The sequence below is a fragment of the Tenrec ecaudatus genome, chromosome 6 (genome assembly GCF_050624435.1).
Source record: "Tenrec ecaudatus isolate mTenEca1 chromosome 6, mTenEca1.hap1, whole genome shotgun sequence".
NCBI lineage: Eukaryota > Metazoa > Chordata > Mammalia > Afrosoricida > Tenrecidae > Tenrec > Tenrec ecaudatus.
This window is the reverse complement of record NC_134535.1, coordinates 164,026,564-164,043,223: the sequence shown is the minus strand read 5'-3', so window position 1 is coordinate 164,043,223 and position 16,660 is coordinate 164,026,564. Positions and strand designations below refer to the sequence as shown.

Sequence of the window (16,660 nt, the reverse complement as noted above, 5' to 3'; positions counted from 1 at the left end):
CTAATCCCAGGTCTTTGCACATGTTACACTCTAGTTTAAGGAACATACTCACTAATGGCGGTGCTCCCATGAAAAGAGAGCAAGAACAGTCTACCCACAGAGCCAGGAAGTAACAAAGATTCTTCTCATCTGCCTGGGGTTCTAGATGCAGGGAATAAAAGTCTTCTGTTTGAAAACAAACACCTATTTGACAGGTTAAATAAAAGTCTGAGCCCAGAGGGATGTTCCCTCTACAGATGGTTTCTAGAGACATAATTTACATGATCAACATAGTGTGAATCCACAGGCGAAAGAATAAAATTACCTAAAAATTGAAAAAATTTTAAGCAGCCAAGGAAGCAAAGTACAAAATCACTCAACAGATTCATATGAGATCATAGCATTTAGTAGAATGGGTGGGTAGAAAGACACCCAGTGAGGACTGCTTTATCCTTAGATGTTGCACAATATTGGGGAGGAAATAGCTTATTATAAGAGAAAATCACCAACTTACTAGGTAAATCTAAAACATTATTTTTAAAGATGTTGATGATTATTTCAAAGGCAAAAGAAGAAATAAAACCAGCAGTGGAAAAAAGGCAAAGTGCTATGAACACAGGAATGTTTGGTAAAGAGAGGGAACAATATTTCTAGAAAGTAAATGCAGACATGAAGTTAAAATGCAATGACCAGGAGCAGTGTGAAGAAGAGGCGAGAATGACCCCCGGATTGACAAGAGCCTGCGTGCCGCTGCATCCCCTCGTCCAGCGCCTGCGCCCCGCCGCCGTCGTCACCATGCTCAAGAGAAAGGCTGAAGGGGATGCTAAGGGAGATAAAGTCAAGGTGAAGGATGAACCTCAGAGGAGATCAGCAAAGTTATCTGCTAAACCCGCTCCTCCAAAACCAGAGCCTAAGCCGAAAAAGGCCCCTGCGAAGAAAGGAGAGAAGGTACCTAAAGGGAAAAAGGGGAAAACTGATGCTGGCAAAGACAGGAACAACCCTGCAGAAAATGGAGATGCCAACAGACCAGGCACAGAGAGCTGAAGGTGCTGGAGATGCTAAGTGAAGTGTGTGCATTTTTGATAACTGTGTACTTCTGGTGACTGTACAGTTTGAAATACTATTTTTTATCAAGTTTTATAAAAATGCAGGATTTTGTTTTACGTTTTTTTAAGCTATGTTGTTAGCACACAGAACACCTCATTGCTGTCTTTTGTGGGGAGGGACAAATGTCAATACGCTGTCTCCAAAGCTGGATGGAGTGAAAAACAACACTTTGCCCTGCTAGTTTTGAGAGACTCCCTCTGGGGTTCCAGGAGGAGGGGGGATTCCCTGACATGACCCATGTTCGCCACCTTGGCACACACACCTTGTGAGGGGGAAAGTACAGCTGTGGTTTAACATCCTCCACCCCTTCTTCTCTTTCCTCTCTGCCTTCAGCACAGACTTGACTCCACAAATCCAGACACTTGTTGGGACCTGACCTCAAAACATTGGCTGTTAGTTTATTGGCGATCTGGACTTTCCAGTGACGCCGTCCTCATGGCATCCCTCAAACGAGCAGCGCCACCTTTGTTCAGATGGGCAATTCTGCCATGTCCATTTCATTTTCTGAACGTCAGGGTCGGCTCATGAAAAGTTGTTAAAACAACATGCTCAATGTGAAAGGTCACCCTCACTCAAAACCTTCCCCGGTCAGAGCACCAGCTGAAGACTTCATTGGGTTTTACAGTGGCTTTCTCATTTTGGTAGTCCATCGAAGAAGGGAGTTTAAAAGTTGTTATATGCTGTTAACGATCGTCTGCCCATGTCCTGCCTGTATACCATGATTGTTTATGAAAAGTATCTTTAATAAAGCTGGATACAATTTGGTTTGGGGAAAAAATGCAATGACCAGATTAAACCTAATTAACATGGGTCCACAGAAAATTTGTAAGTTTTATTAATGTAACAGAGAGGTTAAAAACATGTTGATAAAAAAATGATGGTAGCACAAGTAAGGTGGGCATTGACCTAGGAGGAAGTTCAGGGGTAAAGAATAAAGTCAATGATTAAGAACTTTCAAGAACTTAAAGAATGAGATGAATCCTCAAAATGAAGAAACACAGTAAGCAGCAAGCAAATCTTAAAATTCTGATCCTAGACACTTTGTGATGAGCCTGTAAAATGCTGAGGACAATGAAAAGATCTCAAAATCAACCAGAGAGAAAAAAAAAGATGAAGATAATGATGTGATAGCAGGAATTCTAATGACAACGATAATGGCTACAAACAGTAATATTTAAAGTGCTTTCTGAAAACAACTGTTACTATAGAATTCAAAGCCAACCTAGATACATTATTACTGTGTTGGTCTAGGTGGACTAGAGAAACAAATCCAGAGAGACCTCATATGTGTGCAAGAAAGAGCTTTATAGACAAGCGCAACTGAATATTGAGAAAACATCCCTACCCAGTCCAGATTGAGTCCATAAGGCCAATATTAGCCCATATGTCCGATACCAATCTATAAAGTCCTCTTCAGACTCACGAAACACATGCAACGAAGCCAAATGCAGGACGATCATAGGCCAGAGGATGGGAAGTCTTGTGGATCCAGTGGCGGGTAGAAGCATCTCAGCACTGGCAAGGGTCTCTTCCACCTCAGAGAACTATGGTAGTTCCATGTGTCTTATCAGCTGCAATGTCTCCCAGGGAGTGAGCCGAGAGAGAGTATCTCCCGCCTCCAAGAAAGAATAAAGGAGTTCCCAGAATCCTCAGGAGAAGGCCATGCCCACAAAGAGGCCTCATTGGCTATGACCTAGTGACAGAATAGACTCCACCCCTCCACTCTTAATCCTCAAAATGACATCAGATTATGTAACTACCACAATTACTCAGCAATAATCAATTAATGCCATTCTCAAGTAAAGATATAATCAGTTATACACTTCCAGACACTTGGTGGGGGGAAAAAAAACAAAAGCAAATGAGGGATTTATTTTGATAAAAAGAAATTTTATCACAGGAGAATGAGTGGGACTAGCATGAAACTGAAGAACGTTTTAATTTATCCACATCTAATTCCCCGTGAAAACAGCAGTTGTAGCTAATTTGGGAAGCTAAGAAAGCAGACAATAACCCAAACTCTGTAGTCTAGTTAACAATAGTATATCAATGTTACGCTCTGTGATAATATGCTGAAGTTTTTTTCTCAACAGTGTTAAAATTAAAAGATGCTGAATAGATGGAGCAAGGGAACTTTCTGTAATAATTGTGTAACTTCTTAGAAGTCAAAAGTTATTTCAAAATAATAAAACATATTTTAAAAGAGGAGCTGATACCAAGGGCTCTGGTAGAAAGAAAATGTTTTGAAAATGATGATGGCAACATATGTACCACTGTGCTTGATACAATTGATGTATCGATTGTTCTAATAGCTGTAAGGGCCCCCAGTAAAAGTATTTATTTTAAAAAATACAATGGAAAGGAAAAATGCAGTGAAGATCCTCATTTTAGTAAACAGATAAAAAGAGTGATGAGCTTTAGCTTGTCAGGTGAGGAAGGCACGTCAAAAATGTAAAGTGGAAAAAAGGCTATAATTTCTAAATCTATAGAAGGATAAATATGGAATAAAGATACTCAACAGACCCCATGTAAGTTGGAAGAGTAAGGAAATAGAAAAAGGATGATAAATAAAATAAATCCAAATACATCAGTAAGAAAAGTTCATCTGTTTTTCAACATTTTCTGTATTTTGGTTTTTGTTTGTTCATAGTGGGGTTTAACTCAGTTGTTTTTTGTCATTGGGGGTGACTCTCGTGAATTTTTGTTTTTTCAGTCTATGAAACCCAGGAATGATGAACCTATATGGACAGCAAGAACCTATATGGGCAGGGGGTTGGGTGGTACAGTGGCAATGAGTGGGGGTGGGTGGTAAAATGAAGATGATGTCAAGAAGTTCAAGAAGGAAGAGAATGTTTGGGAACTAATTTTGGTAGCAATTGTAGAATACTGCTTGATGTGATTGAACTATGGGATGATGTGATATATGTATTAACTCCGAATAAAATGGTTTTGAAAAGATAAAAGGAAATTTGTCTACAAAAAAAAAGAAAAATTAATCTGAATTAATTTACCATTTAAAATCCAGAGTTATTCCAGTTAGACTAAAAGTAAGAATGTATGTATAAGTCTATATACATACATACACATACCCATATGTATATATGTATATTTACAAGAGCTATAGCTAAAACATAAGGACATAGAATGGTTATAAGCAATGTCTTGGAAAAAGAGATAGCAGGTTAAAGCAACCAAAATGTAGCACCTATGACAATATTGTGGTGGTTATATAATCTGTTGTCAATTTGAGGAGTAAGAGTGAAGGGGTGGATCTAGCCTGTTGAGTTAGTTTATTGTGCCAACCTAGACGATAAACACATGTGGGGTTAATTGAAGGGTGGACGGATAAATGGCTCAGTGAGCCTTTCCTTTCTAGTTCTCGGGTCTCTTGCTTTGTGATCATCGGACCAGGGTGCAGCTTCACCAGCTTTAGCCAGGTCCCTGCTTCAACTGGCAAGGCTCACTTCCTGTAAGACATCCCCAAGGAGAAGCCACGTGGACCTACCCCGATGCAGCCCTGGATGCTGGAGCAGCCATGTGGAGACCCCTGCCAGTGCTGAGATGCTTACACATTCATTGACTGTTTTCCTCCTGCAGTCAGCATCATTGGGTGTGTTTTCTGAGATGGAGGAGGACTTTGTGGATTGGTGTCAGACATATGGGTTAATGTTGCACTTGTGGACTGGGCAGCACTGGGTTGAGATTTTCTTGATGTGCACTTACCCTTTATATTAAACTCTTTCGTATATATATGGGTTTGTGTGGATTTGTCTCTCTAAAGTACCCAGACTAACACATTATGGTACCTTGGGAGGTCAAACATGTACTCTCCATCTTATGAATTGTTTTTCCAGGGCCCCACTCCCATGCACTCCACCTCTGAAGATCCTGGTGGTATATTTTATAACTCAATATTTCAAAATAATCTGTCAGACTCTTAGCCAGCCTGGATTAAGGGGACCCCCTTACAGAGGGCTTACCGTATATACTTGTGTATAAGCCGAGTTTTTCAGCACAAAAAATGTACTGAAAAACTGGAGTTCAGCTTATACATGGGTCAGTGGTACCCCAGCGAGGTGTAACATCTCACTGGGGCCCCCCGAGTTAACAGGATGAGCACCCGTTATCTAGCTGGTGATTGCCGTTTCTCCGTTTATCCAAAGCCTCTCTGACACTGCGGGGCTTTGAATGTTTGTTTACTCACATCTAACTAATCAGAGACGTCCTGTGACTTGGTCTGCTCCAATTCACAGAAGCACCCTTAGTGATTCACTTATGCCGGCAGCTGAACTGGTAAGGATGTGTTTGTGACTGCCCTCCCTCTCTCCCCTCTGGTCTCTGTGTTAATTCACATCCTGCATCCCTGGCCCACACGGACTCTCTCCCTCCTCCCAGCTAACACGTTGTGTGTGTGTGTGGGGGGGGCGGTTGGGCAAGCATTACCATGAAAGTTCTTTTTCAAAGCCTTGTTTTTTTATCCTATTACAAATGGAAACTCTTGATCCAAAACAAAAACATCAGTCATATGAGGCTGGTTTCAAAATGATGGTTGTGTCAAGAGCAGAAGAGAGCAATAACGGTATTGCAAGTAGGGAATTCTGTGTTGACGAAAAGCAAGTGAGGGAGTGGCAGAAAATGAAGGCTGACTTGGTACAGATTCCAAAAGCTATAAAAGCTCATCATCGTGGTTTAACGTCTTTTTATGGGGCTCTAGAGAGTGAATTGCATAAATGGATTATGGAGTGTCGTCAAAATGGTTACTGCATAACACACATGGGAATCCACATACGTGCACTACAAATGGCTAAGGATGACAAATATAAAGCACCAGGCATTGAAAATTTTGCTGCGTCAGCAGGATGGTGCACCGCTTCATGAATAGCTTTGGCCTATGTTTGAGACAAAGAACAAAGATTTCCCAGAAATTGCCACAAGACCTTGAAGAAAAAATTATGTCATTCCAGTCATTTATTATAAAACAAAGAAGGATTTATAATTATGACCTGGCAGATATTGGGAATACGGATGAAACTGCCACGACTTTTGATCTTCCAAGCAACAGAACTGTGGCAACTTTAGGAGAAAAAAACATTTTTCTCAAAACCACAGGAAATGAAAAAAAACAACACTTTACAGTTCTATCATGTTTGGCTAATGGAACTAAGCTGCGTCCTGACATTATTTTTAAAAGAAAGACCTTTCCTAAAAATATCAATTTCCCACCAAGAATCACTGTGCGTGCACATGTTAAAGGCTGGATGGATGAAGATGGAATCAAAAAAATGGCTGGAAGATATTTGGAACCGATGAGCAGGAGCAGCCTTAAAGAAAAAAACCATTGTTACTTCTTTGGGATATGTTCAGAGGCCACCTATCAGATAACAAATTTTTTAAAAATTGGCAAAATCTAGTAAAGTTACTTTAGCCATTATTCCAGGTGGGTTTACCATCTGTACTGCAGCCTCTGGATGTATCTTTGAATAAGCCTTTTAAAGACCATGTGCGAAGGATGTGGCATGAATGGATGTCATCTGGTCAAGCCTGACTAACAAAAGGAGGAAATCTCATGAAGCCTGACATAGAGTTAATAGCAAAGTGGGTTCAAGATGCATGGGAAGACATTCCAGAAGACATGGTGCGACGTGCCTTCCAGAAATGTAGTCTTAGTAATGCTATGGATGGCAGTGAAGACTGCGCTTTGTATGAAAATGACAGCAGTGATGGTGATGAGGGCGATCTCAGTGAGGACAGTGTCTATGATGACCTCACACCAGCTGAAGCTCTGCATTGGGCTACGGATGATGATGAGGAACCCAGTTTTGAAGGATTTTAACTCTTTACATTTTAGCTTGGTTGCTGATTGAGCTCAGGGAATAGTACTCTTAAGGTTTCATTGTTGATGCCTTATTGTTTTTGTTGAACCTATTTGCCACTTACTGTGCTGGTTTACTAATGTGAAATGACTTGTTGTTCTTTTATTTATGTTTTTTATTTAAAAGAAATATTTAAATACATTACCCCACTGATGTCTCAGTTTTTAGTAATTTTATTTTCATTTGTTTTGATTATTGAAACTCACCAATAGCTTCTGCATTTTTCCACCCTAGGCTTATACTCGAGTCAGTCAGTTTTTCTGGTTTCCCAGGTAATAATGGGGTACCCTCGGCTTATACTCGGGTCGGCTTATATTCAAGTATATATGGTAGTTTTATAGACACAGACTATGTTCTAGATTACTCTTGTCACCTGGAAGGGCATTTTCATGTACATGCCATTTCGTTGTTCTTTCCAGCAGCATGTACATATATTTGCAAATGGCAGGCATCCTGAAGTACAGCCCCACCGGGGCCACTTCATGATTGTTTCTCGGCTCTGCATTTTCCACACAGGTAGCAAAACACTGACCCCCACATCTGTTTGAAAACAGGCTTGTGGTTTGATATTTTTAAAAGCCCCCTACTCCACCAAATTTTCTGGTCTAGACAAAAATTTGTCTCCAGAGTTTCCTTTATGAATGAAGAGATTTCCCCCCTCCCCTCCTCTAGGCATGTCTGCCTTTTGTGGGAGACACTTCCTAGAGCATATGTTTGAATCTAACCAAAGTATCCTCATCTCTGGGCTTCTGCTTCCTATCCTATCTCTTTAGGAAGTATATATTATCCCGCAAAATCATTGAGAGCATAATAACTGTATTTGATCATTTATTAACCATTGCAATGATTTTATTTTCATTGCTTTCATTCTAATAATTAAACGAGAAGCCTGGTGGCACAGTGGGTTATGGATAGAGTTGCTAATGGAAAAGTCAGAAGTTCAAACCCACCAATTCCTCTGATGGAGAAAGATGAGGCTTTCTGCTCCCTTTGCCCTATGTGGTCCATAGGAGTTGAAATTGACTAGATGGCTATGGCTGTGGCTTGGAATGGTTAAATTGGATTATTGTTATGGATGACAAATAAGTGGCAATTAACAGAAAAACAAAACTCTATAACTTGGGTTAATAATATAAAAGTCATTAACACGATTGCTAATTGTGTACAAATAATGTATAAAAGGCATATGATAAACAAAAAATAGATGATGTACAAAAAGAAATGTGATCCAGACAGAATAAATCAATTAGTAATAAATCTCGTGGCATGGGAGACAGAGGGCCTGGGTGCTTGCCTCCCTCTGTGTGACTCTACGAAAGTTTCCAGAAGGTCACAATCAAGAGGCTGGTGTTGATCTCTCCAATGCCCTTTGTACAGCTAATATTCTGTCATTTTTTCCACTTGCTCCATTTTTCTCTATGACTTACTAGTGCTGCATATTTCCTTCAAGATTTTTTGGTCACAATGTAACATAACATTCTGTGAGAGAAGATGGGTTGCTACTTTATTTTTATCCAGGAGAAGTGAGAAATGAAAAAAGAGGAAGATGCAAACAGGAAAATAATAACTATAAATCCTGTATACTTATAGTTTTAAAAAATATGTTTCTAAGTTAGTTCACGACAATCCTTTATCCTCAAAGAAATGGAAGGGCTGTAGGGATTGGCACCTCTGTTCCACAGGTAAAAATGAAGCATTATATGAGTTGAAGTGTTATATGACTTTATTCCATTTAATTCAGTATCACCAATACCATGTAAGGGTCCTGGCCTCGTATCTCCCCTTACAAGGATTTACTGAGAAGAATTTTCACCAGAAGTCAGCTCAGCATAAATAGTGTCCAGAAAGGAGGATGACTTACAATAGTTTGTGATCTGCGATTTAAGATTACCTATTGGAAATGTTCTTTCTTTTTATAAGATCATTTTATCGTGGGCTCTTATAGCTCTTATCACAATCCATATATCAATTGTATCAAGCACATTTGTACATATGCTGCCATCATCATTTTCTAAACATTTACTTTCTATTGGAGCCCGTGATATCAGCTCCTCTTTTTACCCTCCATGCCCCACCCCGTCACCCCTTGATAAATTATAAATTACTATTTTTTTTGGAAATATTCTTGACAACCCCTAGCACCTTTGATTACCAATACCTTGTGGACACCTGGACAGCCTGCATTCTCTGTGTTGTTTTATCCCTGCTCTTTCTCCTCCCACCGCCCAGGACTTTCTAAAAAGTACTGTCCGCAAGCCACCCCACGGTCACCAAGTACGGAAACGTTTGGAGAACATTGACGCTGAGCCCTGACAAATTGAAACAAAACTGTTGACCACTAAGCAGTTGAAACATCTGGCTATGGGCATTACCGAAGCAACTATTTTTTTTTTAACTGAAGCAACGTTTACAGGCCTTGTTCAGTGAAAGCAAGCTCAGGCTATCAAAGAAGAGTTGCTGATCATAAACCATTGTGAACATTCTGTACTCACTTTCCGGCAGCCTGTTTCTACTTCCACTATTTCTGGACCTTTGTTCTGCGATTTCATCTTGCAGATGTAGTCAAGAGGCTGCTCACAAGCCGAATCTGCCCAGTATCCATCCTGCAGGGAGAAAGGGGGGTGGGGGTGGGAGGGGGTTTAATTTGAATGCAATTGTCTTGTGTTTCAGATGAGGAAAACGCAGATTCAAGGTTATTAAGAGACCTTGACATCTGTAAAAGCAGAAGTACATTTAGCTTCTGCCCATAAAGAGCCAATTTGGATACAACAATGGCAAGAGACATGATAGGCATGCCAGTAGGTCTTCATGCCTTGGGTCAAGTCACTATTTAGAAGAACCTAAAGGGACAGGTGAGGCATTGGTGCTTCAGAGGTAGAATCCTTGACTTCCACGACCAAGCTCTGTGCCTGGCCAGAACACCTCAAACACAGCCACCACCTCTCAGAGGAGGCTTGCGTGTGCCTCTGATGCTAAGCAGACTTCAGTGGAACTTCCACACTAGTGTGGACCAGGAAGAAAGGCCTGCGCATCTATTTCCAAAAATTAACCCATGAAGACCTTACAGACATCATAAGATGGAAACCTGGTCTGTCCTGAATGTTGTCCTTATAAAAGAAGACGGGACCAGAAACATCAGGGAAAGAGGCTCTGTGACAAGACATCTACAAACCAAGGATGGCCAATTACTGCCTGGGCCAGCCAGAAACCTGGAGCTACATGGAAGGTTTTTCTTCTAGAGCACTCAGGAGCCTAGTCCTGCTGATATCGTGAATCACAACACAGGTTCCAGAGCTGTGAGAGAATAAATGCCTGCTCTTCCACACTTCCAAGATGGTAGTCATTTGGTACGGGAGTGGTAGCAAATCAATACGGGAATATTCAGAAACTGAAAATTTGACCTTGTCACCCCCAGGCTCATCCACATTTATCAGACCTCAACACTGGTGTCCCCACCCACTCTCCTCCCTGCCGTCTTCTTCTCTCCATCCTTACAAGCATGGTGCTTGCTGGTAGCCTCGGCTTGGGACACTCTAAAGCCAAAACTTTAGATAATTAAACCCTATCCTTTTCTTAAACTTTCAGCTGGTAATGACGACAACAACAACCCAGAATGGGAGAAAACAACAACACAAAATGAGCCAGTTGTGATTGAATAAAACTTGGAGCCAGTGTAATAAGTTTGCACTACATGGCTATTAACCCGCTTAATCCTCATGACCGCCATGTGCGGTAGATACACTCCGTATCACCATTTTAGAATTGAGGAAATATGTAACAGAAAAATCCAACCTCTTCAGCACCATGTTCGTCACCCGCTAACAAAAGATATGTTTATGATAACTTCTTGTTGCTAAGGGCATATTGAGAACACAGAAGCAAGCCGTGATAGTCTGACACCACCTGCATTCAATTAAAAAAAATTAAATCTAGTTCTTCACATGCAGAATCTAGAAAGCAGAGCCCAGGATCTACTGGACTAGTTCTGGGGCAGAGCTCTGATTGGACCAATCAAGATTGCACATGTATTTTTATATTTTCTTGAATCCACATTTTTTGTCTGTTGCCTTTGTGCACCAGACCTCTGAAAGAAGTACTTTGCCAGCCAACTGATGGAGATCGAATTTGACTTGTAGTTCCATGTTGATGCATGTTCATAGAATAGAAACCATGTAAACAACCACATCAATAAGGGAGAAGGAAACAAAAAAATAATCCCTCGGAGCATTTTGGGTGCTAAGAACTTGACTTTGCTAAATAGCTGTAATGACAGGTGTCTTACCTTGCCTTTCATTACCACACAATCTTCCTGCCTGTAGTTTTCGTGGGTTGGTTCACCAGGCAGCCATTTAGTAAACGTTACAGGTGTCCTGTCACTCCATTCAAAGTACATTTGAATGTTGATATCATTCAAACCAATCCACAACTCATCGGTTGACTCTAAGCAGGAAGAAAAAAAACCAAAGTCATTCACACAAACTGTTCTCCAGAGGTCAGAAGGCTATCAGGAAAGGAAGCCTGCTACTCTCTCAACATTGACTGTCTTCCCTCTGTTAGTCTAACTGCTGGACAGACTGCCCTCTGAGTGCTCATCTGACCTGTGTGCTCTGTTCTGAAATGGAGGTCAGTGAGTCATGACCTCCAACAGATGAGGCTACATTTTTTTGTTACAAATCATTTACCTCGTTGATCTAGAAAATACTATGCCAACCGCACTCACCGTTGAAAAGATGGTCGCCTATTAGGGGACAAATCGATCTGACTAGTTTTAACTCTTAGGGATGTCTTAGAATAATGAAAACCACAAACCTCTTGTGTTCTACTGGCTAGGCGTGTCTGTTGGAGTTGCCACACGCCACAGTTAACTCAATGGCAGCTAAGGAGAACAGTTCAGCTGTTACCAAGAACATTCTAGACGCTTTGTTAAAGCTCAATCCCTGTGACAGAAGTAAAAATGATCAGGATACCCCAGAGAGATATAAACTGGGGAGCGAGGCTGTCTCTTGATACTTGTGGGCCAATCTATACCACTGTCCGGTAAGCACTGGACTACTAATCATAAAATTGGTCGTTCGAAACCACCCGAGAAAGACAGGCTTTCTGACCTGATAGCAGCTTACAGTCATGGAAACCCACAGCGGCTATACTGCACTGTCCTCTCGGGTTGCTATGAATTGGAATTGACTGAATTTTTATAAATGAATCCAATCCCCTTGATCATGAAATGCCATGACATAACATCAAAATCCAAGTCACAAATGAAAGCCCAAACAAACCAGATAGGGATATGAAATGCAAATCATTTTGCTTTGAAATTCTCTGCAGAGCATCACTGATATTTTAAATATTCTATCTGGAACAATTAAAATGGAACACATTTGAAGGAATTAAAGGTAATTAAAGGTCATGAGATTTCACGGCTAAACACATGAATATTTACAAATATAAAGACAAAAGAATACACGATTCTATTTAATTTGCACCATGGGGCACTCTATCATGAATGCCTGTTTTCTGTTCTGTAAATGGTCAAATAAAAGTCCTTGCCAGCCAATAAACAGCCCACTTGAACCACGGCCTCCTCCAGCCTAAGTGCGAGAGGGATCGATGGTGCTAGGCTACCTCTGTCAGTGTTCTAAGCAGGGACTTCACTGAAGATCCCAGATCAAATGGGAGCCTAATGTAGAGCAAAACGCAAAGTCCTAACAAAAAGTTAGATTTGCTAAACCAGTAGAGACTGGACTCAAGACTAGGACTCTACAGCTGGAACTGAGCCATGCCTGGTCTCCCCTTTCATCCAAATAATCAATTGGCTCCTAAAATAAACAGAATCATCCATTCCCTCTGCTCCATTAGATCGTTAACTATCTGGACCAAATAATCAACCTGAGGTCGAACGACCCTTTCACAGGGGTCACCTAAGACCATGAGAAAACACATATTTCCGATGATCATAGGAACCGAGACACCGCTCCTCTATCCCTCTCCAGGAGGGTCTGCCCTCATGCAGATACGATGATCTGGTGAGAAAGGAGCTATCTCATCCTTCACACTGACATTGGCTTTTTACGCAGACTGTCCCAAAGTGTGGCAATGTGGTTTACTGCTGTTATATTAAGACTGATCCCCATGCTGCACCCTGCTTCAAGACGAAATTTCATTTGTCATTGGACATCAACATTTCACAATATATAATCACATAGTGTGTTTGTGATTCCTCACTATGCCTTCGTTATATTCAATTTGTAACAAGGAAAATGCATCCTGCATATCAGATATTTACATAACGATTCATAACAGTAGCAAAATGACAGCGATGAAGTAACAACGAAAATCATTTTATGGTTGGGGGTCACCACCCACATGAGGAACTGTATAAAAGGGGCGTGGCATTAGGAAGGTGGAGAACCACTGTCCTAAAGCAAAGAAGAGAAAGTTACCCGGATGGAGAAGGTAGACTAAGGAAGCAAACAGTGGAAATCATGAGAGTGCCCACTCATTGTGAAAAATGTGCCCAATGTCACAAGAAATTGCTCAATGGGACCCAAATTTGCTATGCACACTTTCACTGCACACACAATAAAGCATATTTTATAACAAAGGGGAAAAATAATCCTTGTCGAGGGAGAGTAACGATGTTGCAGTTGAAAATGAGAAAAACAGCACACTCTATAGGAATTTCCCCAAGCCATTAAGGCTCTTCCTCTTAAAAGTTGTCACTAAGCTTTGCTTTTGAGGAAGTCCCAGGTGGGCTGAGTGCCAGCCCCAGCAGATGTTTCCAGCACCACGAAGCTTGAATGGCACTGCCAGCACAGGTCCCATCCCCCCACCTCCACCCCTTTCCTTTCACGAGCCTGGCAGGCTGTGGTCCCTTAAGCAACACTTAGGTTTCAAAATGCCCTCTTGTACGACTCCAGGATTTTGGGTTCAAGAACAGTGAAAAACTAACCTTCTAAATCCCTCGATTAGCATTCGAGAAATTACAAGTATTCCTGAACCCAATCTGGATCCTATGAGATACATATGCAAGGGGAGTATGCTATTTCTAGCCAGAGTCCCACAAAGCAGCCGGGGTAGCTTGCCTAGCAGTGGGCATCATTTCTGTGCAAAGCCATGGCTGTGCAGATGCTCTGACTCAGGGCCATCCCACGTGTGCTTGAGAACGACAGAGATATTCAGCAGCTGATCTTTCAGAAGTAGGTCATCAGGTCTTTTCCAGGTGCCCCTGAATAGATTCAAACCTCCAACCTGTAGGCTCGCCAAATTAATAAAAAAAAAATTTTTTTTAAACCTCAATGCTATCAAGTCGGTGCCGACTCACAGTGACCCTGTAAAAAGGGCCTGGGTTTCTGAGATTGTAACTTCATGGGAAGAGAACGCCTCGTGTTTCTCCCACGGAGTAGCTAGAAGTTTCGAACTGCTGACCTTGAGTTTAGCTGCTCAATGTGTAACCACGGCGCCACCATTTGAGCACATGAATCAGTTGTCCCACCTAGGACTCCACTTGAGCCTGGGTGCCAGAGTGGGTGATAAGCTGGGGTGCAAACCATAAGTTTAGCAGTTCAAAAACCACCCGTTGCTCCTCAGGAGAAAGATGAGGCTTTCAACTTCTGTAAAGAGTTACAGTCTTGGAAAGTCACAGGGGCAGTTCTGTCCTGAAGGGTTGCAGTGAGTTTGAGAGGACACCACTTATGTGGAAAGGTCTCGTGTGTCCTGTTTAAGTGGATTTTATTGTCAATATGAGTAAAAATAGATTTTCTAGGCTTGTACTTCATAAGCAATATTGAACATGTTCTCAAATTTCTTTTTCCTTCATAACCATAGTTTAAGGGAACAACTCCCTCTCAACAGTTGAAAACTTAAAAGGTTTACCTACTGAGATTTCACTAGTTCTAAAGCTGAGTTCAAAAGCAACCTTGCCATCCAACTCCCCCCAATAATTAGAGCAATGAAACACGTGGGACTCATCTATGACTGGGTCACACCACTCAAAGCAGAGCAAGATGTGCACTTCAGCTTCTACTGCATCTTCAGTAGCTGGATTGGCAAATTCTATTAACTCTCTGTAAGTGTCATGATAAGCTTTCAAAAAAAAACCCAATCTCACTGCCATGGAAGCCAAACCAACTCAGAGCAAGCCTAGAGGGCAGGGTAGAACAGTTCCTGTCTGTTTCTGACACCCTCACTCTTTACAGGAGTAGACAGCCTCATGTCTCTGCCACAGAGCAGCTGATGGTTTCAAACTGCTGACCTGACGGTTGCCAGCCCAATGTGTAGCCCACTGTGCCACCATGCTCCTTAGGATAATCTTCACTCACTGCTGTCGAGTGGATTACGACTCATAGGAAATCTGGAGAACATAACTGAACCAGTGGGCTTCTGGGACACTTCACACGCTTATTTTCCTCCCACGGGGCTGCTGGTGATTTCGAACTGTTGACCTTGCAGTTAGTAGCCCAACGCATAACCAGGCCACCACCAGGGCAAAGCCGCTATTATTCAGATATGTCCGGTTTTTATTACATCATTGCCTTAGTCTGAATTCTCCAGGGCAGGTAAACGCAGTCAGGAAGAAGTTTACAGGCGGCAACACAGGCTGCTCTCATAGCCTACTGAGCCGAAGAAGAAAGCTGAGAAGCAAGGGGGTGGGGGCAGTGATTCCTCTCTTTATTTTTAAGGGGGCCAATTTTTGAAAACCTTATCATGATTTAGTCAGCACATTCTCTAGGAATTTCTTAAATGATGTTGCTGCAATGGACATAGACATGTTTTTGAAAGGCTTACATCGACACTCAATTTCTTTCACTAGTTCTTGTGAAGTAAAATATGGGCCTTGAAAATACACACACACGAGCTCGCTTCGGCAGCACATACACTAAAACTGGAACGATACAGAGAAGATTAGCATGGCCCCTTCGCAAGGATGACACGCAAATTCGTGAAGCGTTCCGTATTTTAAAAAAGAAAATACACACACACACACAATCAAGCATGGTTGACATCTTTAAAGTAAATCCAGGTTATAGACAGGAAAATAAGCCCTATGAAACACTATGTATAAATCGAATGCTTTAAAATGAATTTCATCTCTTTTTCATCAGAAGGCTCTTGAACATTGTGATGTTATTTTGGAATGTTAGATATCAGTAGCACGTTCTCAAAGCATTCAATTTAACCTGGATGGTTATGATTTCCAGGGCTGGGGAGGGTGGGAATGATGAAGATCGCTGCAGTGGGGTTTCTCACCATATCCCAGCTGAGAGAAAATGAAGCCAAACTCCTCGATGCTGTGGATACTGGCCAGGTCACCACCTTCCTTCCGACACGCGGTCAAAGCATCTCTTTGGATCTTCTTTTGCCCTCTGTGAATCTTATAACAGTAGCCTGCGTAGGGCCACCACTGACTGGGACAGCTGGTGGGCACGTCGCTTTCTAAAAAAATGAATGGGAGACATTTAACCCAAAGACTTAAAAAAACAAAACAAAAACCTAAAACCACATTGCCGATCATTCCATAGGTGGAACCATGTGCAGATACAGGTAATTAATGACTGGGGTTCGTTTTCATGTTTTGACCTGTGTATTCACAAAAAGATAGATTGAACTTACCTCTCCTATTTTGTTTGCTTTTCGAACACAAAGTATATGAACCCTAAATTTTACTTTCTCATAAAGTTCAAGGGGAAATGTCTCTCTTTTTC

The 16,660-nt window shown here is 41.5% G+C and overlaps 1 protein-coding gene and 1 non-coding gene across 2 annotated transcripts in view; one reads left to right on the top strand and one right to left on the bottom strand.

Moving 5' to 3' along the window:
- MRC1 (mannose receptor C-type 1) overlaps positions 1 to 16,660 on the bottom strand; it is a 91,140-nt gene that overhangs the window by 44,359 nt on the left and 30,121 nt on the right. The window contains 3 exon segments of the mRNA XM_075553409.1: positions 9,452 to 9,562; positions 11,242 to 11,399; positions 16,206 to 16,391. Of these exon segments, the coding sequence (XP_075409524.1) occupies positions 9,452 to 9,562; positions 11,242 to 11,399; positions 16,206 to 16,391 (455 nt within the window).
- Positions 15,811 to 15,917, top strand: LOC142452048 (U6 spliceosomal RNA). Its single transcript, XR_012785112.1, has one exon. It is a non-coding gene; the product is annotated as a U6 spliceosomal RNA (small nuclear RNA).